Raw genomic sequence first — 26,056 nt, 5'->3', positions numbered from 1 at the left:
ATCTGCCCTATTTTTTGCTTGACCTACACATGTCGTTCGTCGCTCCTTTCACACCTTTACTCCCAAAAACCCCGCTTTCACCATTTCCACCACCACCTCCACCCAAAATCGGTAAATCCTACGTCATCCGAAAATAAAATCCGAGAAATACCGATTCCGATAATACGCATGCACAATAGCATATACTCATATTCTGTATAATATGAGTAAAAATTATCATGTTTCCTGAATTATTCCAAAATAAATATGGATATTTATCAAGAGCTCAATATCAGAGACATTGAGCGCTACCCCTGGTATCTCTGTTCTATTCCAGATCACTGCAAAACAAAAGACATGTGTATCAAGGCTACTAGGAAGGATCCATAGTTGCTCAAGTATGTCCCCAACCATTTCAAGACTTTAGAAATGTGTATCAGAGCAATCCCTTGATGTTCGAGTATGTTCCAGATCGTTTCAGAGCCATGGTTACCCGAAGCCTTTAAAAGTAAATGACTGAGTATTGTGATGAATGTGGGATTGATCTCGATAAATATGATAGATGCAAGTGTGGACGGAGGTTAATTATATGCGGGAAAATGCTGCGTTAGCAGCATTACATGATGTTTATCACGTACAATGGTGGGTGCTGTCCTTGTAAAAACCCTAGTTAGAGTCTAATTTTCATAAATAAACGGGATGTTTAAATTTTATGGAAATGATATTGAAACAACGGCTTTTATAGCAACCTAGCTGCATTTAACATCTTTGGTATAAAGATCGAAAACATTGTACTTAGCGATCCAATACAAGCCAATAAAGGCAAGGATGCTAGATTTATGATAGGTTACAAAAATGATAATAGAATTACCGCCCTACTAATCAGAACACCAGGGGGGGGGGCTTTATAGCATTGGAGCATCTCTTTATAATGATAGTTCCTCACTTACAATGTCATTTAACTTACGGAAGCATCCAGAATGGCTTCAGAAATACCAAAGCATATTGACATGAATTGAGAAAATATATGGTAGTGAATTCACTACCCCACCAGTTAAAAAAGGCTATGTTAGTACCAAAGTAAAGGAATGAAATAGAGAGATTAATACTGATTTTCATGATCAACCAGTTCCGCTGAAACAGCCCTGCGACTGCATCTGCATTTTAAAGCTATCAAGTATCTATCGGCAAGGGAATAAGAACTATCTGCAGGTTATGCTCGAGGAGTGTAAGTATAAACCAGTTCAACAATCCAGGACACAACACCTTGATGAGGAATCGTTCACTGTAGTGTAATAAACATGAACGATTTGAAAAGAGAAGCGAGAGAATTAGGGATAAGTGGGTATTCAACCCTTAAGAAATCTGATCTTATCGCTGCTATTCACAAAGTAAAGTAAAGTTGAACAGATTGAAGTTTTTTCATAAACTCCTGTTTGCCCTCCTCGCGTCCCTTCTCGACCAGCTGCTGTCTCTCTCGTTCATTAAGCGACTCTACAATTCTTCTGGCTCTCTGACGTATTTGCTCCTTGAGCAGCATATAGCGTTGCTTTTCCTGCATAATTAAGCTAAATTCATAATCACTAATAACCCCATTTTCCACAGCTCTACTGATAAGGTCGATAACGGAATTGAGTTTGGTCTCCGCCAGCAACCTTATACCCTCGTGCTTCTTGCTTTTGACATCTAACCTCTTACCAGTATTTTTCAGACCTGTTTGACCCAATTCCACAGCTATGGTGATGCCTCCCATGGCTACGGCCAATGGTACACCAATTCCGGATAGCATGCTACCAATGCCAATACCCGAAGTAATGACACTTACGGCCAGCAGACCATGATCGGTGTATCTAACCCACGTATCGTGCATTTTGAACTTTTTGGCGAGTTTGTCCCGCTCTTTAATCTCATTACGTAGATATTATTCCACTTCTTCGATTTTTTTGAGTCTATACACTTGACTTTCATCAGCCTCCCCCTCCATAGGTGCAGAAGGTAGGCTCGGGTAAAGCTTTGCAATATCTGTCATTTTTTCTATGAGCAAGTGCATGGTAATTCCCACAAACGAAACGTTCTTATCGTGGTGATATTCGTCCGTCAACATGAATTCAAGGCGATCCGTCGAGCCCTTCAAAGGGAGGTATACAGGGTTATCAAAACTCCACGTCAAGATCCATACATTTTCTTTTGTTGGAAGTACGGCTAGAATTTTTGATTTTTTACCATCCAACAAGCAATCATCCTCATCTAACTGAGGGCAAACAAGCCTCAGTCGCTGGTATACATCAGTCCTATAAAATGAATCGTAGTCACCCTTCATATAGTATTTTTTACTGGGATCATAGGGTAGACCCAAGAGCTCTTGCAGTTGTCGATGAATCACCTTCGTGTACCCGTCATTAACATGTAGTCTGCAGAGTCCATTTTTCAGAATAAAAAGTTGTACCTTGCCCTGTGCTTGACTGTTGACGATACTCGCTAAATCCTCGATCTTGTACAACCCATTCATTATTTCAATTCGAGTAACCGTCTGATCGGGCCCTACCTTACGAATAGTAAAATCGTTGTTACTGTAGAGGTTCAGCCACGAATGCCTGATACTGATGGATTTTAAAGCGATCCTAGTGTCCTGCCCTAGGTAGTCCTCAAATATCGTAGGCTTGCCAATATTTGTTACGTACAGCTGTCTCATGTTTCTTTAAAGAAACAATGAATATTTACTCGTACAACCCAAGGGCAAAATATCTGTCGAATCATGGCAGGTACCTGGAGCAGTTTAAGAGCTCGGATCTCATAGTGCAGGATATAGTAATAGACGCGAAGGGGTCCTCATTCAAAGTAAAATTCCCTGATATTTTCGTATTCTACGTGTTCCATAGTAACCCTCCGGTTGATGAATGGAGGACTCATCCATTTAGCATTTGGTCAACACAATTGAATTTTGCGGTATTTTGCGCTACATCGGCTTGTGGGATATCAATGCAGCACTTTAATTCTCCTTTACCGCTCGCTCGCGCGCGCTGTTTACCGATTCCATATATACTTCCAAATTCGAAAAATACTAATAATCTTTTGAATAACCCCTTCAATAATCAAAAGCTCCAGCAATTAGCACGTGAATTTGGAGTATCTCCAAATGAGCAAGAATGGAAAAATGAGAGTATTTTTTGCTCCTGGCAGGCCAAACGAAAAGACTTCCCCGGCAGTGGGCTTTCGTATTTCGATGCTGGATCCTGGAGCAGGTGGATCATCGAAAATAGTCAGGGTCTTACACGTATTGGTATTGAAAAGTTATCGCAAAGTGTACGATGCTACGCGTATTTGATTTTGGAGTCCCAAGCCAATGCGCGATCAGGAATTATTGGTAATCAAGGCAGTTCTATCGATGCCCAACGACTATACTTGACGACTTTTGAACAGCTGGTGATTAGACCTACAAATACAGATGGAGAGATTAGTGAATTCGAGAACGCACTCAGATATGCACGAAGCAAGGTCGATTATAGTGTTGCCCATGGCGTCTACATGATCCCAAGCGATATGTCACTTAGGATCGGAAATGTGGCTGGATTTAACAACAAGATCCTGATCAGTCAGGACCATTTCAAGATTGGTATCAATCCCAATATTAACGCTCCGCATGCTGTTGTACCAAGGAAGGAAGTACATGATATACCCCTCCCTCCACCATCCTCCGAGGAAGCTGCTGTTCACGAGGATACCAAAGCCACGCTGGTTACGGTAGGAGTAGGACTTATCCTCGCTTTCATCTGGATGAAGAAATAGGTCTAATGTGTTGAACAACATACTAGACTCTTCATCGATTCTTACTCCTCCTGTTACTTACATACGCAACAACAATACCCACAGCGGCAGCCAAGGCCATATACAAGTGCTTTGCTGCGAATTCGACAACTCTCGGTGCAACTCTGAAAAAGAATGAGACCACGCTGCTAATGATTCCAGGAAGAGCTGCCCCCGCCTTACCTGCAAAATATTTAAGGAATTTCCGAGTCTCTCCAGCTGCTTTTGAACAAACCCTTTGCCTGCAGCACTACTTCCTCCAGCACCAGTTCCTGCTGCCCCACTACCACCTGTGAGCGCCAGGACGATGGTAGAGACCATCAATCCATAGCAGAAACGATGTTCGCTATAGTTATCCCTTGCTCTTTGAAGAGAATAGTCAGCTTCTCCCTTAGCGATGTGTCATCTCTAGCTATTTTCATGAGGGTCTCCTTAATCGCTTTAAGCTGATTGTGGATATCCTTATCCCAAATTTTTTGTTGCTCCCCGGATACATCTGGTGTAGCTTTCTTTGTCTGTAACCTCTTCAGTTTACCGCTGAGAGTCTGAAGCTTGCGGTTAAACCCCCTCCTTTCACGTTCCTCTAAGGCTTCGGTAAAGGAAGAATTCTCCATAAGGCTCTTCGTTTCATCTAGAACATTCTCTAGTAGCGGCCGCATCTCGATGTCACCAGGGTTGTTATCGACTGTATCAATATCATTCATGAGTTTTTGAGCCATTGCTTTGCCTTTGTTTGGTGTAACATAGTCGGTAAACCCTAAGGCCTTCAGACGCGTAGGTCCCAAGGCCGTCTCTATAGATGTAATAGCTCTTAACTCACCGGTCGTAGTCGTAAGCAATATCTCTTTATAGTCCTGTTCACCCAGCGCAACCGCCCTAAAAACAAGCTTTTTACCTTCATCGACCCTAAAATAATGATAATTTTTATCGGTTGACAGCCTTAATCCTAAATGCTCGCTAAGTTTAGCATAAAGATTGTCGACGGTTTCCTCTAAATTCTGTTCCCCAAGCCCAACATCCAATCGCCTACGCGCACCTCCCTGCTGTTGTCCTGGTGTTAGGCTGACATCAGGCTCGGGTCTAAGGATCTCGCTCTTGCTACTAAACTCCTCGGCTTCGTCTTGAATATCTTCCTCTGGCGTAAAGTCATCTTCATATCCTGGATTATCAGCCATTTCTTTCAACCACCAGCCTACCTAAATAAATGAGTGTTTTTGTAAGACTAAACCCTCAAGTCAAGACTATGCTCGCTGTCAAAGGCAAGAGGCAGCGGGTTAAAGTGAGTCATGTACCGTCCACGATTGGCCAGAATGAGGATCTCTATATGGAAATACCAAACATGGGCCGGGACGATGTAATATTTCCTGGGAGTATCAGGCTACTATTTGATATGGAATTGACCGGCACCAACACGAAAAGAACGATCGTTAGCAATATTGGGAAGGCCCTGGCGCGTGACCTACGTATTACGCTGAATGGGAATGAGGTCCAGCATATTGCGGATTATAATGTATTCAGCGTCTACCGTGATTTCTGGATTTCGAAATTTAATAAGGAAAACAATCTGATTTTGGAGGGAATCAATCCAAATGACGGGACAATTCGCGCTTTACAGGTAAAAGCGTCTGACCATGTAGGAACAAATGAGGAGCGTGCTATAGCCGCGGCGTACGGAAACACCTTTTGTATTCCGTTGGGGAGAATGTTCGAGTTGACGAGAGATCTACCGTTTTATCAACATGGACTCCACGATAGGCTACAGTTCGTTCTACATTTCGCTTTATACGATCAAGTCATCAAGGATGCCGGTACACCAGCCGGAGGCTCAACTGCAGCCAAAGCAGCTGACGCTACATACAAAATCTCTAACATTTCGCTCGAGTTTGAAAAATTAGTAAATGAGGATCTGGCGAGCGCTATGGTATCGCGATACAGCCGTCTCGCCCTACCATACGAACGAGTATTGAGGAGTAAAGTGGTGACTATGAAGAAAAGTGATACATCCTACAATCTCCAAGTCGATACCCCTGCTAAATCATTGGTGGGTATATTACTATTATTCGTCGATTCTGGAGTATCCAAGGCTTATGCAGGTGTCAATGAGCAATTCTACAATCCCAAAATCGAGAAGATTTCTGTCACAGTGGAGGGTGAGCCCAATGAGCTGTATTCACATGCTATGCTCCCTCGAGATCATTTGTAGCAGATCGTTGAATTATTTGGGTGCCATTATAGTGAAGTGACCATAGGTCAATTTTTCACCGAGCGCTATGCGCTATTCATTGATTTCAGGGCAACACCTGATCGGGGCCTACATGGTAGTGGGCGGCCTCTGCAAAGGTTATCGGACGGTATAACCCTGCACATGACGAAAAAAAGCGAATGGCAATGGAGATATTAGGTGCTACGTTTTCCTTATCCAAGACGCGTAATTAAACATCCCGGATAGCAGGTTCCACAGTGTAGAATATTAAGAGATCAAAATTTGTTTTGGAAGGCCTTGGGTCTACAAAATAAATGGCAACTATAGCAGTTCTTGCTGGAGGAGCATTGATCAATGCTCTGGCTTTCCGTGGGTAAAATTTTTTGTTCAGCAAACTCAGTGGGCACGGCGAGGAAGAAAGAAAACGTCATGATTTAGCGGTTGAAAAGCTTCAAGCTGCCCAAGCCCAATGGGTAAGGGATAGGCAAGCGAAGATTGATGCATACAATAAGAGAAGGAAGGAACAAAGGCAAGCTGGGGAGAGTCTCAAGGAGCTCAACGAGGAAATGCGGGAGTATTTCATTGCAACCATAGAAAAGGCCCCAAAGCTCTCAGATTTTTACACACCTAGCAAAGGTCAAAAAGACGGTGAATTCGCTTTTACAGTGGGATCGTTGGCCTTGCTCGGCCTTGCGGCTTACAAATGGGCATAGATATATGTTATATGTCGAAAACAAAAGCACATATCATTACCGGGGAGAAAGCTGAAAAGCTAAGTCAAATCTACTATTCTCCAGAAAATCTCTGGACTGGACGGAAAGCGAACAAACTGCTCGCTGAAAACTCTGGCCTCTCAAAAAAGAGAGTTATGCACTGGCTGAGTCGTCAGTTGCTCTGGCTCAGGCATATTCGAGGGCCAAAGCGTATCAATTACCCTCATTTCACCATAACGAGACCCAAGGAGATGCACCAGTTTGATCTCTTATACATGCCACATGATAAATTATATGGAAACACCTATAAATACATCCTCACAGGCATCGATGTAGCTTCGCGCTACAAAGTGGCAAGACCACTACGTACAAAGAAAGCTAGCGAAGTCGCTGATATGCTCAGGGATATTAACAAGGCCGGACCTCTCCGCTATCCTCAACAATTCCAATGCGATAATGGGTCAGAGTTCAAATTGGACGTGACAAAGCTTTTAGAAGGCGAGGGTGTCGAGATTAAACGGGCTACCACCCGGTACCATCATACCTTCACGGCATTTATCGAAAGCTACAACAAAGTACTCGCCGAGAGACTCTTTAAAACCCAAGACGCGCAAGAGCTTGCCTCTAACGAAACTAGTACCACATGGGTCAAACACTTGTACACTATCGTCAAAAGCATGAATAATACCAAGACCGTCATGATCGACATGAAACCTTCGAAAGCCATCAAGCTCGATGAAGTCTCGCTTATGAAAAGCGATGGCCATCTTGAAGAAAAGCATTTGCCTGATGATGGCTTATACTTGTACTTGCTGCAACCCGGTGAAGAGCATGGTGATGCTAAAAGACGCGTGACCGATACTTGGTGGAGCAAAAAGTCGTATAGACTCGATCGTATTGTGACTGGTACACGCCCGCTGTACTATTTAAAAGACAGGCCTGATCGTTGCTTCGTCTCTGAAGAACTCATGCTAATACCAGAGGATGTTGAACTACCTCCGGAGTATGTTAAGGAATGGTAAATTTCTCGATTAGGATGACCGTTTCACCGGTTCCCCCGTACCGGGGGACTTGCTCAGTTGCCACTTGTGGGTGTAATTTTTTGTGGCAGTTAACGTGAACCTGTGGTTCACGTTAATACTTACCCGAGCAAGATCCCTTTAATCATCGTCGGAGTCATCACCATCGCTGGAGTCAATCGGATGAAGGCCGGTATAATCATAAGAACGTAGGATGTAGAATGGACAGCCATAACATTTGGCTCGTTATCAATGTCATCGATATCGACTAAGCGCCTATCCTCAATTTGAATTTTTAATATCTTACCAATTTTCTCCAAGTCTGCCAGATCCGAGAGCTTTGGGTCCTTATCCTTTATGATTTCATAGCAAATTACCCCCCACTCGTTAACGTTCGCTGATACAATATGCAGACCCCTGCGATCCTCAATATCGTATTCGAGCACTTCATCCTCCTCCTTACACGCAATTGTCGCCTCAAGGCTTCTCTCCTGATTGCACTCTATCTAAAAGCTCATCATCATCCGGGTGTATAAAACCCTCCCAGTAGTAGTCATTTCGATATCTAAAATTCTCCAAACACTGTGAACAATAACCGGTAGTGGACCCTGCATTGATACAGCATCGCAGAACCGGTACCGTCACATCGTAATACTTTGTAAATTGCTGACTCTGTACGTACTTTTCCATTTTTCTTTAACGCTTAATTATATATTGAAATATTTTGAAACGGTCAATATATAACTTTCCCAATTATATTCCAACCAGGTTGTATGTCATTAGAACAGTTGACATTAATATGAAAAAATACATGGTGTTCCTCTGATACCTGACCCTTTCCAGTACATCGCGAAGATCTTCATCAAGAGCCTCAAGGCTCCGCTCCAAATGTGGTATCCTATCTATTTCTTGGTGGCAGGCATCCAGTTGCTCTTCTAATTAATGTATGTATGACATATTTATTCTAATATACTCCAGGCTCTGGGATGGTCCAGTCTAATATACAAACAGGCATGTTTGGATTTTTTCAACTGATTCTTGATCGCTTCCCAGTCGTTAATTATGTTTGCCTCTTCATCCACCAATTTCATGTCACTCCTTTCGTGCGGGTACCACATGAACAACTGTTTCTTCTGTCTCCTCAGGTTTTTTGGAATTGCGGTATAACTCTGAGTCAACAGCCATAACGAATGCTTCCTGTGCCTCCCGCTAATGGCTAATTCAAGCAGGCTCTGGCGTTTTTTATCCATGGATTCATCCGCGGTCATGTCATCAACTATGAAGAGTGTGCTCTCACCGGCGTGGACATTTGATAATCGTTCAATCCATTCAAATAGTTGATCCTGGGGCTCTATCAAAAAAACATAGTCATCCTTCCAAAGCAAGGATCTCCCTAAATACGCCGTGTTCCATCGAATTGTTGGGCATAGGATATTATGAAAGTGGCCCCTGTACTTATTCTCGAGAAGGTCGAGCACACGCTTAGTTTTGCCACAGCTTGTGGGGCCTGTAAGTATAGCTGTATGGGGTTCTATAACTATCATGTTATACAACAAAAACTTTAAAAATTTTATTTTGGTGGCATCATCGAACGCTTGTACCAACCCTGCTTTATCGCATAATCATCGAATAGGATCGCCCCGTCATATATCCAGCTAGTTTTATACCATCTTCCATGTCCATCTTCGCACCTGGCCTAGAAACACCCAGTGCCTTTTTGGCACCTAATGCCATTACGATGGTATATGATACTAATCTCACGGACTCCCATAGACTATCAACAACTTCCTTCTGATATTCTTTGCTGCTCATTTATATTATTCTATTTCATACGAAAAATATCTGGCTGTGTTTGAGATTTTTGCTGAACCGCTGGTGCAATCTGCTGGGTACCGGCGGATTTTTTACCAATAAAATATAGGACACCTCCAATACAGGCGAGGGTAATAAGACCTCCAGCACCATATATATATCCACTGCCTGACTCAGAAGAGGTTTTGACTGGAGTAACAACAACACCCTGTTGTTGTTTCATATCTTCCTTCCTCTTCTTCATCAGTGCGGCCAGCTTGTGACCTTGGGCCACTCTACCCGGATGCTTCACTGGTTTTACCCTTTCTTCTTTTGATTGTTCCTCACTCATTTCTTTATAAGCCACAGGGCTTATAAAATCACTTCTTTAAACCCGCCGCAACAGAACTCCTATGGTTTTAAACTCCAATACGCTCACTGTTTCAATAAAACATGAAAAAAACACAGATGATGTCAGTGGAAGTGCATTTTTTTAATAATTTTTTTTCATGTACAAAATTGCAGCTAATTGCATCATAATAACCTCTCGTGAATTAAATATTATATAATATGGACATGCAACATGAAATGTTCGTACAACAAATCGTGCCACCTATTTACATCGTTAATAACACAATTCAGAAATATGCATTCTTAAATAAAAAGAAAAAAACATTAACAAAATCATGAGGTGAAAAGAAAAAAACGCAATGGTTCAGATCTGTTGGTTTAGGAATGGAAATAGATCCTCATCCCTACGGTCCACGTACATAGAATTGTACATCTCGTCTAGATAAAATGTCTTTTAGGAAAAAAAATTGTAAACAAAGTGCGTTTTACATCTTCATTGTTTCCGGATCTCTTAAATCTAGAATTTCTGGGTCCTTTTTATCAATACCCAATTTATCATCGCGTAAATGTCTTTTACGGATGTCTTCTAGCTTGCGGTTAAAAGCTTTGTAGAAGGCCATGACTTCTGTGATCATAGCATCTTCTAGCTCTTGACATTGTGCTGCCACAAGCTCTTCAAAAGACGTATGGGGTGTAACAACACGGCCTGGGTCTAAAATCAAAAGTTGGTATTGTTAAAGAAGAAACTTTTATCGAAATTTTTATTTTTATTGATATCACAATGAAGAAAACACTGCCAACTAGTATAGACAAAGAAATCGTATTGTAAAGAAAGCAAAAGTGCTTGCGTCTAGTTTGATTTCTTACATAATTTTCGCAGCAGGTCAACAATAAAGATTTATTTACGCTACTACATACCAGCTTTCTCTGGCTGTTCTCTTTTTTGTTTTGGTCGCCAGTAGACATATTCCCATAAAATGCCACAGACAGTAAGAAAGCCAATCAAACCCAAACATGTAAAGACGGCATTCTGAAACACTTCACTCTTTGGATCAAATAAGTTGGAAGATTTTTCTTCAGCGGCACTCTTTTCTGGTTCCTATAGTTACAGATAGTAAACAACAGCTAGAAATTTAGAACGCAAATTTAACTCCTTAAAAGGACTTGTGGATTACATTTAGCTGAGTAAAAAAGTAATTGTAGAGTAAATTTAGCGTACTGGTAATGCTGTCATTTGACTTTGAATTTGATCTGTGATCCAACTTTCAAGTGTGCTCAATTGTCTTCTTAAACATCTCTCAATATCAGCATTTTCTGCTAACTTGTTGCTAATCACAAAGCCATAAGCAAATTGATGGTCGAAAACTGTACCCACTCTCAAACCTTTGTCTTCAGACAACTGCTCTTTTTCGTAACCAGCTACGTAACTATCAATCAATCCACCAGTAATTTCCGCGTCATTGATAATAGCGTCTGCAAAATCTTTGACAGTTTTTCTTACTAGAAAAAGGTACAAATATAATTATATTGCCCAAGTAGAGAAACCTGTGTCTTTTTTGAGGGGTTTAAATTGAACTTGTATAGAATTTTTTAAAGCAAGAAATCCTCACATAGTACCTTTAACTTGGGCATTATTCCGGACACCGTATCTTTGTTCCTCTGTGTTTTCCAATGCAACAATTGTGCTACCGTACAACGTAATGTCATTGCTGAGCGATAAAGCAGTGAGTGACGTAGTCACAGTAGCAGTAAAAATGGAGATAATTACCAACCCAACCAAAACCCAGAAGAATGCGAAAATTCTTGCAATGAAAGATTTCGGAGCACGATCTCCATAACCAACAGTTGTCATGGAAACAAAAGCCCACCAAAATCCTTCCCAAGCTCCATGAAAGAATGAGCTAGGAAATTGATCTGGGTTCCAGTAGGAGTCCTAATATAAAAATAATATAATAATATATATCGAATGTATAATAAATTGTTTTAGATTAGGCACTTATTCATTTACTCAATCGTTTTTAATACATCAAATCTTGCTAAAATATGATATTTCTCAAACTTGACGTAATATGATTACCAGTGCCCACATGACAATACCAGACAAGGCAGCCATAATCAAAGTGAGAACAAGAACAGGCCAGCCCTGTAACACAGCTTCCATGACCGCAGTGGCAGCATTACTTGAGTCGGCTGTGCCTTGAATATAAATGACGCCTGGTGACTCAACCACTGGGAAGTATGGCTGGTTTTGAAACTTCACATTTGTCATAGAACCATAGATTGGGAAAGCCAGAACTGATTGATTTTCACCTAATTAATAAATTGCGTAAAAATTCCTTTCACAATAAGCTGCAGTAAAATTAAAAAGGTTCTTGTTTATACACATGCAAAAAATACGATTAGTAAGACAATATAAAAAATTTAAATGACTGAAGAAAACCTAGGTGCTCTGAACACTTATTGAAAAGGCCAATAAAAACTTGTATTGTGTGTTAATAAGAGTTAAGCATGCTAAAAGCGTCTAAAGAAGTTAAACTGAAATAAATTAATATAAACTCGGACCCGGGGATTTTGAGAGTAAGCTCTGTTATATATGATGAAAATTAAAAGGTGGTGAAAGAAGAAGAAAAAAAGTATTTACCAATTTGAGATTTCAGGATTTCTGAATTACTTGCTGCTTCTGTGTTGTAATCAAATTCAACACACGAGCCACAGCAGTCCCTCACAAGTTTCTCAACAATCGTTTTAAAAATGCCAGTAACTTTGATGTCAACGGGTTTCTTCTTGTAGGCATATGGTGGAATATTCCACCAATTCACTTTCATCGTTTGGGGACATTGTTCAAATTTTACGGAGCAGTTACCTAGAATTTTATAAGTATAAAATTATTCAGTATTTAAATAATATATAACGCACCAAACAGGGGCGGATCTAGGGTTAGGCAGCCTAGGCAATTGCCTAAGCCTAATTTTGTGGCCGTAGAAAAAACATTCTATAGATAGAATAATCCATAAAAGAATTATTTTTGTTAATTTGTTTTTGGCATCCCGCTCATTTCGACATCATGACGATGCGGCGTTTTATCAATTTTTTTATCATTGATAATTTACTCAAAAACAAACCCGGGGCGATCTTAGGCAAAAATGTCGATTCGCCTAAAACGTCCGCGGGTTTTCAAGTTCCAATGAATGAAATTTTGATATGGGAAGAAAAAACGCCTAAAACGTCCGTGGGTTTTTAAGTTTAAACGCCTAAAACGACCACGGGTATGGTTACATGGACGACAAGTGGATGTTTCATTTTCAACATAGTTTAGCTGGGTCAGGTCCAATTCCAGGAATCAGCTCAAGTGGATAGAATAAATCGAAGCAAATGTATGCTAGCTAAGTTAAATGAAGAAGTTTTGAATTTGGAAACCCTTTCAGATATTAAAAGGATTGGAAAGGATTGGACAATAAATACATTGCTTTAAAGTAAGTAATACTTCATATATTTTTGTTTTTACTGCTGCTGGATTTAAGGCACTTTTGTGTCAAGAACTATTCTTAAAACTATTCTTACAAAACGTGTGATTTAAAAAATCTCTTTCTTATCAAAACAAAAGGTTTTAACTTGACCTCGATCAAATGGATTGTTTGTTTATTAAAGCCCAATGCTAAACGAGATAACTGAGGCAATTTATGTAAACACTGTCTTGGGAGTTGTAAGAATTAAAAGTAAAAAGTTAGAAATTAAACCAGGATAGAGATTAATGCAGAAATTTTACCTACCTGTCGCTGCTGTAAAATCCCAGCTAGTGAAAGCTAACAACAATGCAAAAAACATCATTATTTTAATGATGAATTTTTAGATGAATTTCTAGACAACAAAAAACTTCGTGAAAAAAATACAACTGCTTCTTCTTTAGAACGCAAGAAAACTTTAGATGTTAAATATATCTAAATTTTCACTTCTTCATTATGAATGTTTTATTGAAGATAAAATGAAAAAACTTCAATATATCATATAATTATGAATTAAAAATTTATAACTTTTTAAAGAAATTTCAAGTTTAATACATACACCTTTCAGTAATATTTTTCTTCTTTTATTTTCTTCTTTTTTGTATTTATTTATGAAGCATAAACTACATATTTTAGTTCGAAATTTTGCTCACTTCACCGGCAATTAATCTTATACAGATCTTTTCAAAAAACCTATTTAAACAACTATAATTCGAAAAAGTTATCAAATGACTCACATTTTTCTTAATAATTTGCGAATTCACTTTCCCAGCCCTTCTATATGGGTCATAAATAAACTATTAATTTTTTAACTCGTTTGCGAGTGGCCAGCTTCATATGCAAATTTTCTCTGATTCATCTTTCAAATGTTCACCATGGAAATCGCTTTTAGAACTGCAATGCAGAGTGTGTTTTCTATGTTACTGTTACTACCGAAATTCAACACAATTCAACTGCGCATGCGCACTATCAACATTGAATAACACAACATGGTCTAATTCATAATTAATCTAATCTTGTTTTTAATAATTGTTTTTTTTTTTTTTTTTTTGACCACTGGATACCGTCAGATTATCAGTAAGAGAAAAATAGGACCTATTTCACACATTCGTAGAAATGTGTGATTTGGTATGGGCTGCGTTCTGTCATGGTGGTAACGAAAAGTTGAAAGGGGCGCGAATATCAAAATCAAAGCCACCACAAACCGCGCGCGCGTAAGTAGACATTTCTATGATTCTCAACCGACCGTCCTATCACATCAATTTTACTCGACCGACCACTGGCATGCAGCACGCATTCATCTCCAGCGAAGGAATCGATTGGGGAGAAAGAAGTTTCCTCTTTAAGAAGAATTTAGTGCTACCTGAAGCACCCATTAAATTCTGAAGCACCCATTAAATTTATTTGATATACTTGAAAATACTCTGACCGTACTTGTTGAATATTATAATCATTAGCTAGTGTTATTGTCTTGTGCTGCATTTGCTGCGCACTTTGTCTTGTGTTGCTATTGTTGCACACTTCCCTTCTGTCTGTTACCAACGCAATCAACGTTTATATATACGATTAGCTATATTTCACTTGTTTGGTGTTAAGTTCGTAAATACAGTGGTTACTTGGTTAATCATACAATCATTGATATCTGCAAAAATGACAACTGCACAGGCCTGGGTATTTTCTATTGTAACCATAGAAACGATAACAAGCATGACGGGAAGCACTTCATGGAAGGATCCATATAGTCTGTGAATATGTCGTATACTTGAACCTCTAACACAACCTCACCTTTACCCGACATTGTCGTATTCCTTTCCTCACGACAGCTCAACTGCATCCGACACGCGACGTTAAACAATTTATCAACGTCGTGATGTTGTTAATACATACTACTGCCTAATGTAATATCTTTGTAATATACAGTAATACACTGTAGTACTTAGTAATATGCCGTATTACTTTGTAGTATCCAGTAATACACTGTAATACCTTGTAGTATTCAGTAATACCCTGTAATACCTTGTAGTATTTAGTAATACACTGTAATACCTTGTAGTATTCGGGAATACACTGTAATACCTTGTAGTATTCAGTAATACACTGTAATGCTTAGTAATATACTGTAATATTTTGTAGTATTCGGTAATACACTGTAATACCTTGTAGTATTCAGTAACACACTGTAATACCTTGTAGCATTCAGTAATACACTGTAATCCCTTGTAGTATTCAGTAATATACTGTAATGCCTTGTAGTATTCGGTAATACACTGTAATACCTTGTAGTATTCAGTAATATACTGTAATACCTTGTAGTATTCGGTAATACACTGTAATACCTTGTAGTATTCAGTAATACACTGTAATACTTTGTAGTATTCAGTAATACTTTGTAGTATTTAGTAATACACTGTAATACCTTGTAGTATTCGGTAATATACTGTAATGCCTTGTAGTATTCGGTGATACACTGTAATACCTTGTAGTATTCAGTAATACACTGTAATACCTTGTAGTATTCAGTAATATACTGCAATGCCTTGTAGTATTCGGTAATACACTGTAATACCTTGTAGTATTCAGTAATATACTGTAATACCTTGTAGTATTCGGTAATACAATAATAGTAATACGTTGTTATATGGATTATTAAAACTTTAAACACGGTTGCTATTGCCCGCTATGACGTAAGTTGTAACCAATGACATGCCGCCCTTTACCTGGGTAATAAAGCTATATATGGGACTTTTCTGTCATTTGTATTTGGATGTCCAGTGTGATATTTAAGATGATTTAAGTTTGTTGTTTTTGTCCTCAGTGATCATACATTTTCCCCCGCCATTAGCTTGACTTTCGTGTAAGTCACTAGTCGAAAACCAACAACCGTTGCAAAGAGGCTACAATAAACACTCGACGACAGCATGTTGAATAAACAGTGGTACTCTGTAGTTTGACAAATCATTAGTATTATCCCTATTGTTTTTGTTTGATTTTTTATATTTTCAAATATCTATACGCCAATAAGATGAACACTACTGCGTTACCTAAATTAGACCAAAGCTAAGTTGTTTATTTTTGAGCTTCAAAGATTATCTTTAATTTTGTAAACTTTGGGACGACAATATTTCTAATTGGGAATTTTTAACATCGATATGCGTGTGGCGTGGTGGAATGCAGAGGCAAGGGGGGATTGCGGGATTCCTACAATTTCGTATCCTGATACTATAATATGCACTAATCATTGCTCCCCATGTTAGGATATATATAACTTGCTTCAGAGGTCCTGCAGTGTTTAATACTGGCTCTAATATTCCTTGACGGTGTTCTTGTAAGTCGAAATATCGAAGTTTTTTTCGTGCATTCTTATCACCCTAATTTTTTAAAAAATGTTGCAGATTAAAACAAAATAATACCAATACACCAATTCATAACAAAACAATTACATTTCCCGTTGTAAAAACCGGCGTATAAAAAAAAATTCCGACGAAATAGAATCTCATTAGAATATTTTTAGGCGATGTTTTATAGAACTGGAGTGTTGCACTAACTAATCGTTCATAATCTACACTTTGTGCTAAAAATGCATGAAGTATAAACTAGTATATAAATAACTAGCTGTATTATACTTCGTTTAGAAAGCGTTATACTATTTGACAGCCTGAGCGCTAATGAGAGGGTGGAAGGGAAGCGGAAAAGAAAATGAGATAAAAGCCGTGCTGAATTACCTCCTTTTTTTTACTGCGTTATATTAAAATAGCAAGTGGTAACAAACTATAAAATGTCGTGCTTCTTTGTTTTGTTTAATAACTTTTTGTGTCTAGTAGCATGATTCGGACAAATACGTTTTTAAGCGTTTTAATAAAAGTAGTTTACATCTTATGTAATTTTGGAGATATCATAGATATATATTACGTTAATTATGCTGAACCTTATTAAGTGCACAATTTGTCAAGGCTGTTATTGGTCGAAAAACAAAAAGGACATATATAAAATCACTGTTTTGTCTAGAAAGTGTTTAAAATTTAGAACGATATCTTTTTTATTTGAACTTACTTTTGTTTTGTAGTGTTGAAGTGTTTTATTTTCTTTCTATTTTGCTTATTTACATAGGTTTATTATTTTTTTTATTTTACTAAACATTTTTTACAATTACTTGGCAGAAATATTTCACAGTCCTAAAGGTTCTGGACTGATATGTAGCTCTGCCAAAATTGTTTAAAAGCACAATGTATATATGTTAGAAATCAGATTATATTTGTATCAGTTATTTTTCTGTTTATGTCTTTCTCCATGAAGTATTAACAGTAAAAAAAACAGTAAAGTTCAAGAGACTCGAGAAAGTGATTTGATAAAATGAATGCTGGAGTTATCAACTGTATTGTTAACAGGCCCCAGAATAATCTGAGGCGTTTTGTACGTTAAATGACTTGGGACTGGGTCAATTTTAGCAAAAAATGGGAAAATAAAAATATCTTTTTCTCTCAGTACTTTCAGAAATGTTAACAACGTGTATGAGCTGGTCCTACCTACACCATATTTTATAACCAAAAACGTTGCCTAAGATTGTAGGTTTGGCATAGTCATGACTATTGATTGAGCGTTGTTCAAGTCAGTTCAGCCAGTTTTAATATCAATTCTCTAGTTAACTGACGTCAAAGATTAAATCTTTTTAAAACAAAATTAAGCCTGCAAAGGAATAGCGGCGGAGTGGCTTATTTCAATGCTAAGAAAGCAGAAAGGTTTAAAGCCAGTCAACTTTCAGGAACAAAAAATTTTAAAAACAAAATAATTAGCAGATATTTAATCAAATTTCAGTATTTTTATTGCTTTTTTCCGATTTGTTTGATTTTAAGTGGAAATCCACCTTAACAGAAATGGTTTTTATATTCTTATGTGGTTAAGTTTTTCTGTGATTGGTTAATGTGCACGAAATATACTACGGAAAAACGAGTGTAAGTTGCACCTATTTTTCAATGCCATACTCCAGAAAGGTTACACTTTATAATTTGCTGAATATCGAGCAAAATGACAATTTGTAGAGAAATTCATTCCAAAATTTTTTACTCAAAACATTATTTTTATAAAACAGACAAACGTTCGCGGTAATGGGAAACAAAGGTCAAACTTTTTTTTTATTTTCTTCACTTAAAATGAAGTATGATGTGACATGACAGACATGTTTTTATTATTTATTTTTACTCTAATGTTGACTAGAAGCAATTTAAAGTTTCAATGGTTATGATGTCATAGTTGCGTTAGGCTATACTCATAGTTAGTATGTAGGTCAGATCAAACAAAATTCAGTAAACCTAACAGATTATTGGAAACTTTGATATCTTACCCTGAGGCATATTTATCCATAATAAATTGCTAACATACATGTAACAGTAGAAACCTCTGTTCTCCTATAAAGAGCCTTTGAGACTCCTATAGTGAGATTTTTTAGTTCACAAAGAAACACATTAAAAGAGACCTACGCTTATCAAGATCTATGTTTAGATTCAGGATCTTTTTCAGACCATTCGCGTTTTTCTTCTCCCTTTTTATTAACTTATTTTTAGGGGATTACCGTAACATAGCCCATCATCAACCCCGCGCACACGTTCCTCGAAATGTAAAGGAATGTCAAGAACTGTAATAATTTAATATTTGGATTGAAACATTTAATAACTTATGAAATATTTATAGCCATTTTTTGCTAAGGGCTGGCTTTCTTTTAGGGCTCATTTTGAGAGCGCGCTACAATGAAATTGATTACCCTTAGTAAATAATTAACGTATAGCGTCAGAAAGATTTTACACAAACAGAAAAACCTCTTCAAAATTTGTTATTGTTAACCTGACATATCCAACTTCAAGAAATAACCAGGAAGGAGATCTGGAAATAAAAAAGAAAAGTTGTTTTTTCTAAAAATACTAAATTAGAGTTTTCAACTCTAAATTAAAGTTTTTAATTTTAAAACTTTTTTTAATTGCGATAGCGCGATGGTTAGGTTTCGGCTCAGCCCTACGGCATTCAAAAGTCACATTAATAAAGTTATTTTAAGATAACAAGTGCTATCTTAAGATAACTCTATTAATGTGATTTCGGAATGCGTGTATATTCACATAAATGTCTTGATTGTAAGATAACTCGAGTTATTTTAAGATAACATAAATGTGATAATTTAGGGTGCGGATACGTAAAGTAGCTCACAAAACAACAGCCTACATGAATTTCCGGCCGTATTGACATTTATTTTGATACGTCATTTGTATTGTCCTTGTGGTGTCGCGTATGTGCTCTGCTGTAGAGTTCGCTCTGCGGTGGAGAACAAGATGCATTTTGTTAGTTTTGTGTTGTGATGTATTGTCCCGTGTTAATTATGTAAAGAGAATAATTGTAATTTTGGTACTATTTTTAGTTAAATTTTCTGCACATCTTGCACATCTTTTTTCTGCGCATTCAGTCTTCAACATGTAATGACAGAGTCGAACATACATTTTTGTATTAAATTTGCTGTTGAGTGAAATTTTTCTTTCATACATCACAGGAGTTGTCCTGTATCTCAGCATCTGTTTTAGTTGTTTTCTCTCACATGTAGTTGGCTTGGCTTACGCCACTATATATCTAGTAAGTGTTTATATTATATTTTATGTCATCTTACATGTGTAATTTGTTGCTTAAATTTCGTCTTGTAATTTTGTCGTTTAGCGAGTAAAAATAGTTAACTCAGTTGAAATCGTGTAAGCACCTACACTAGTCGATAAGGCCCGCAGAAAAATCTACTTAGTGAATACACAAAAAAAATATTTTCCCCGTGTTTCCCCGTCGCCTTTATTGAGTAGAGCTTAAAACGCTGCTGAAAATAAATGTATACAGTATTCTCTTCAATTAGCGGACACTTAATTAACGGACACTCGAGCGGACAAATTTTTTTGCACGAAATGGCAACTATAGGCTTTTTTTCTCTCCAATTAGCGTACAATCTAAAAAATTAGAGATAAGCATTTAATTTTAAAATATCTATTTTAAACACTTTAAAACTTTACAGGAAATGTCTGCTTTTACAGTCTCAATCTTCTTCGCAAACCAGTCAATCAATTTTTCTTGTCCATAAAACCTATACACAACTGGTATTTCCAGACCATATCCACCTCCACGATTAACTCTCTTTCCACAAACCTAAGCTGTAATCGAAGTGTTCGAGACTTTCAAGAACATGAAAAATATTTTTGATATGTTTTGTGGCATGTGTACAACAATGCTTTCGTTTTGTAAAGAATCAGTTCTTATTATTGCTATTGCATTTCCGTCCACTTCGTTAGATGGCTCATGCCTGAATTGTAACAGCTCCCTGTAATAGTACTCATTCCAATCCTTTTCGATGAGTATGGGTATGTTGACCTCAATATCTATGTTAAACGACAGTTTGAGCGTTAAATGCAGTTAAACCCTGCCATTCATCTAGTGATTAGTGCAGATATACGTTATACTAAAACTCTGTTGAGTTGTTATAGAAAGAAGTTTTCTGCAAGTGCGATTCAAATAAAATTGAGTTATTTATAAGACATTGAATGCCAGTTGGATCACTTAAACCGTCACACATCATGGCGGAGTGCTTTATTCAGATGTACTGTACCCCCTACCTGAACATATATTTTAAAATCTCACAAGTAGCGGTGAAAAAAGCACGAAATAACTACACCATATTAAAACCTTTTCCAGCAGGATTAGCCACCAAACATTTTCTATTTTGCAAAACGTTGTCACGATGGCTCAAGACACATAAAAACTAGTCCGTTAACTATAAACCCAACATACATTTTAAAAATCAGGGAACATTTTTTTGTTTTTTTTAAGAAAAAATACAGAATTTATGTCAATATTTCTTTGTGTATCAAAGCTACATTGGCCAAACATGCGTTTCCTACTGATCACAGTGTTTGTATTCCGTGAATTATGTTTAGCATGGGTAAAATTCATGGTATTGTTGTTTAAAAAAATTGTCAAATTAAGTCCACTTGAGATATTTGAACTAAGTCTGTCTACAAAAAACAGTTATTCACATTAATTAATCAGCTCAAAAAATATCTGCAAACTAATTACAGACGATGTGGCATCCACAAAAAAAAATAGTCCACATGGAATTTAATTCATGTGAAACATAATTCAGTGGTTCTATATTGTTATAAGTAAGGAAAAAAGAATCAACAAGCATTGCAGTTAGTGAGTGACATACATCGCTACTTTTTGGCCACAATGGACCAGTGTCAGTGTTGCAAGTGTTTGATTGTGCGTCAAAACCAATACATATGTGTTCAGGCTGAAAATATAATCAACAAGTCACCAAGCCCAAAAAATACCGTCAATGAAGAAACTTTATGAAATTCATGAAACTTGTACTTGAAAAGAGCAATTGGCTTTTAAAAATTGATTCTGGACCTATTTGTATTCATGAAAACGGCACACAGTTATAACCTATGGTATAAAGCCAATAGCACTAGTGGAACAAATACTCCACATAAATGTTTTTCTTTTTGATTAAGCCTAAAAAACAGCAAAAATGCAATGTGTACCAACTAGGATTTTTCTATATAAAAAAATTTTTTCAATTAAGAACAACGAGTTTCCATTCATTACTATCTGCATGCATGAATAGATGGGTTTTTTTATTTATATATTTCCAGCATTAAAAAATAATTATTTGAGGAAACTTCTTAAATGTTTCCATTCATTACTATTTGCATATATATAAATGTTTTTATATTTCTTATTTTTGCAACGTTAAAAATAATTATTTGAGGAAATTTCTTAAATGTTTGTTAAACTTTCACACAACTGTTTAAAAAGTTATGCAGACTTTTACTTTGGACTAAAACGTTCTTTTACTTTATATTTTTATTGTACATGAAGCAGAGACCAGTGTCCTTCTAGGGTTATTAAGAAATATTTACGTTATATTTAGGTTAAATCTTGGCATTCATTTTTTTGCTTTGCTAAATTGTATTTTTGGTAATATAGAACAGACAGCCAATTACTGATATGAAAAATCGTAAGAATAATATTAAACGAAGATCCATACAATGTAAATGTAAGTCCTTGCTTTTTTATTGCTTTAGACTCCTCAAATAGAAATATGTGAACACATCTTTTAGAGTACTATTAGACCTCTATGTATTGTCTGCAAATTCCGGAGAATTGCTTCAATATTTTATTGTTTTGTGTTTTGTTTTTTAGTGGAGAAACTGATTACATTACAACGAACGAGTGAATGATCAGTGAAAAACAATCTAAGAAATGTATGGATGCTGAGTCGTTTACAACACATGTAAAAAAGTGCGCCAAATATAATTTTTTTAAAAAAATCTGCCGAATTTATGGATACTGTGTCGTTGATAGCAAGCACAAACTGTGTATTTGCTTTCCCCTCTTGAAAATTTTAGCGAATGTGTGCATGAGAGTTCTGTAACCATGGAACCAATATACGTCTTATGTGCCTTTAACAGAACACTGTGTGGTGAAAATCAATATAAGAATTGCGTCAATGCTGTGGCGGTTTCACGCGCTGTTAGTAAAAGTATGGATGCTGTTTCTAACAAAACATTATAATCAATGCAAAATGTTATTTTTACATTTGTTAATGCTCGGGAACTGCAATCTTTCTAAAAAGAGTATGAATGTCATGTCAAGCAAAAAAGGTGTACTAAGCTATGTTGTGGAAATCATTGCAGCAAATATAAGGTCGTGTTCCCATAAGTTCTTAAAAAGATGATGGATTTAGTGCAGCTCTGTCGGTAGAGCGTTTAAATCATCTCCTCTACTTGAGATTATAAGTTCAATGTCCCCCCATTGTCTAGTTAGTTTGTCATTTCATAAAGATTTTTGTAGCAATGGGAGCTAAACACTGGAAACCTGGTCCATCCTGAAATCCATTGAGCATAGACCACATTAAATATAAATCACCATCAGTGGTTTGAGGCAGAATTGTAAGAGAATTTACATACTGGATGGTTCTTTTGTTATGAAAGTTTTTTTGCAGTAACTTTAATGACTAAGGTGTCTTTTTATGCCACTACCTGTACACATGATAGAGCTTAAAAGTACTGCCAAACTCTTTTTCCATGTATTGGAATAAAATGTTAGTGTTGATCATGTTGTTGTTATTTGTTTCTTTACAATACATATTATGACTGCTAGGTGATATATTTCTCTGTTTGCTATTACTTTTCCTAAAATTCATAGTTTCCAAATTAATTGTATTCATTTTCAAAGTTTTTTCGTGTAACATTTCTGTGATCTAATAGCAAGATTCTTAAAGATTAATTGTTTTTTAGTGAAGAAGCTGATTATTGAAATCCACTAGCTGTTACTGTTTTGCCAATTTATATAACCAAAAATTGCAGCAAGCTCAACTGACATCCAGTTATACAATGGCAAGTGCCTTAGCACAAGCAGATCGATATTAACAAATATGTTCTTGCTTAATTAGTCTTATATATTAATTCGGTATATAACTTCACAATAAAAATAAATACGAGAAGTTTGATTGATGATGACATTTTTTATTTTATTTTAACGGATATTTCGTCTTGTTACTACAAGACAATTATCAACGTAAATCGTTACAATTCTCTCACAAGTTTTTTTTAAATATAATTTTCAACAACTACGCAATACACAGAGGACGTATAAAACAATACTTAACGAAACATATAACACATAACGGCATACCCAAAGGTATATATACTATATACCGTTGGTGAGGGTAACGTCCACCGCGCGGTGCACAAATGCACTCCTCCCCTTGTTGACTATAAATAATATTTATCTTAAAACAATTTTAATGGAACAGATAATCCCTGTACATTAAGCGTGGGACTGTTATCACAAATATACATGGCCTCAGCTATTTTTTTCTTTTTAAAGTGGTGAACATTATCTATCAAAATACTGAAGTTCTTATGTTCACCAAGTTGGTAATTCTCAATGACTGAATGTTTTAGGATGTGAGAGTTCTTATCGCGTTTTTGGTGGTCTATCTTTCATTAAGCCTCCTGGCTGTTTCACCAATGTATGTAGCATCGCACTATTCCACCGGACAAGTATATTTGTACACAACACCATGTTGTGTTCATCCTTGGTTCTATTTCACAGAAAATAGCAAACATAACATTTTACATTGATCAGCAATGCGTGGCTTGACATTGGCTGATAGAAACTGTTTAAAAGTGTTAGACGCTTTACTAAGCAGTTACCATTATTTTCTAATTCGCTTTTCTTAAACGAAATTAACCTTATTTATTTTCCCGTAGCCAGACTTGACAGAATAAAAACCATGAAAGGTGTTATTGGAGATTCATTGGTGTCTTCTTCAGAAACAGTGTCGGCATTTTGAATGTTGAAATTTCGCTGTGTGTTATTAATTACATTAGATACAACTGCTTCGGGATAAGTTTTTTATAAACACATTTTTTAAGTGATTTAGTTGGTATTTCAGATCTTGTGATTAAGAGCATATATTAAACGCTCTCAACACCAACCATTTAACCGTTTCAACTTTCCATGGGCGTGATGCAGATAAATTCTAGTGCATTTATATATCAGTGTTCGTGTCTTTTCGATAAATAGATGTGTCTTTACATCAAGAAAGGCTATGTAGTTATCGTTTTTAACTTCATATGTTCACTGGATATTCGAATGGTAACTATTAAGTGGGATCAGCACATTGTTTATCTGGTTTTCATTAACAGTGTCATCTACATATTTCTTCCAAAATTTTACTGAATTTTCTAATTTTGGGACTATTTCATTCTCCAACTCAACCATGAAGATATGCTAGGACTGGTCCTAGAGGCGAGCCCATTGCTACACCATCTACCTGAATATAAGTTGGTTGTTAAAACTGAAATGTACATGTTTTGTACATGAGATTAATAGATGTTTCATTTCCTCTCGCTTAATTTTTGTTTCTATAACTTTTTCAGCATATATCTTTTGCAATATTATGTCTATCTTTTCTTCCAACGGAACGTTGGTGAATAAACTAGTGACGTCAAAAGGTACTAGTTTGTAATTATGAGGTATCTTTTCTCCTTTCAATGATAATATAAAATCTAAAGAGCTTTCAGTAGCATATGTTGACTTTGTCAGCGGTGTTAAAGATTTCGCGAGGTAGTTTGATGTGTTGTAAGTAGCAGATCCGATATTCGATATGATGGGTCGTGATGGTAAATCGTCAGCTACTGTAGAATTAGGTGGTATCTTGTGAACCTTGGCGGCACCATAAAACTGAGCAGGGCTGGAACCTTGTGGATACAACTTTTTGTATTCGTTTTCTGTGCTCTCTGAACTTGATTAATTTGTTTTCTTATTGACATTTGGTGTTATATACATAGTGGTTGTATTATAAGATGGAGCGTAAATATCTACGCAAATGTTTATCGTTGTCTTGTGTTTAATCCCCTTTTAAACTGCCTTATCCCAAAAGAGCCAAAGCTCTTTTGTTAAAATTATTCTTCTATTTGATTTTTAATATTAATTGTTAATCAACCGCATTTGATGTGGTACTTTAATATGAGATTTTTATTTCCTTAAAGGGCGGAAGAAATTTACATCTGTAAGGCTTTAACAAAAAAGTTAGGAAAGAATTGGCAAGTCAGGAGCAATCCATACACATAAAGTTGGCTAACATTTGCGAAATTGCCTTCACAAAAT

At 36.8% G+C, this 26,056-nt stretch overlaps 1 protein-coding gene and 1 long non-coding RNA gene across 3 annotated transcripts; one reads left to right on the top strand and one right to left on the bottom strand.

Annotated features, from left to right (window-relative positions):
* Nucleotides 1–9,983: 9,983 nt before the first annotated feature.
* LOC130641614 (uncharacterized) lies at nucleotides 9,984–14,119 on the bottom strand. 2 transcript variants are annotated; one of them, XM_057448490.1, is made up of 8 exons: nucleotides 14,101–14,119; nucleotides 13,631–13,718; nucleotides 12,502–12,723; nucleotides 11,938–12,170; nucleotides 11,478–11,793; nucleotides 11,080–11,360; nucleotides 10,779–10,959; nucleotides 9,984–10,572 (listed from the first exon to the last, which is right to left on the bottom strand). In XM_057448490.1, the coding sequence occupies exons 2-8, from the start codon at nucleotides 13,686–13,688 to the stop codon at nucleotides 10,346–10,348; spliced, it is 1,518 nt and encodes a 505-aa protein (XP_057304473.1). In that variant the 5' UTR covers nucleotides 13,689–13,718; nucleotides 14,101–14,119; the 3' UTR covers nucleotides 9,984–10,345. The 2 variants fall into 2 exon arrangements, with proteins under 2 accessions (XP_057304473.1, XP_057304472.1); XM_057448489.1 differs by lacking the exon at nucleotides 14,101–14,119 and adding an exon at nucleotides 13,923–14,063.
* A 5,407-nt stretch (nucleotides 14,120–19,526) lies between these two features.
* On the top strand, nucleotides 19,527–22,724 carry LOC130641617 (uncharacterized). The gene is made up of 3 exons (XR_008982481.1): nucleotides 19,527–19,972; nucleotides 22,308–22,433; nucleotides 22,580–22,724. It is a non-coding gene; the product is annotated as an uncharacterized LOC130641617 (long non-coding RNA).
* Nucleotides 22,725–26,056: the final 3,332 nt, after the last annotated feature.

The sequence above is a fragment of the Hydractinia symbiolongicarpus genome, chromosome 4, assembly GCF_029227915.1.
Source record: "Hydractinia symbiolongicarpus strain clone_291-10 chromosome 4, HSymV2.1, whole genome shotgun sequence".
Taxonomy (NCBI): Eukaryota; Metazoa; Cnidaria; class Hydrozoa; order Anthoathecata; family Hydractiniidae; genus Hydractinia; species Hydractinia symbiolongicarpus.
This window is presented reverse-complemented; position numbering and strand designations above follow the sequence as displayed.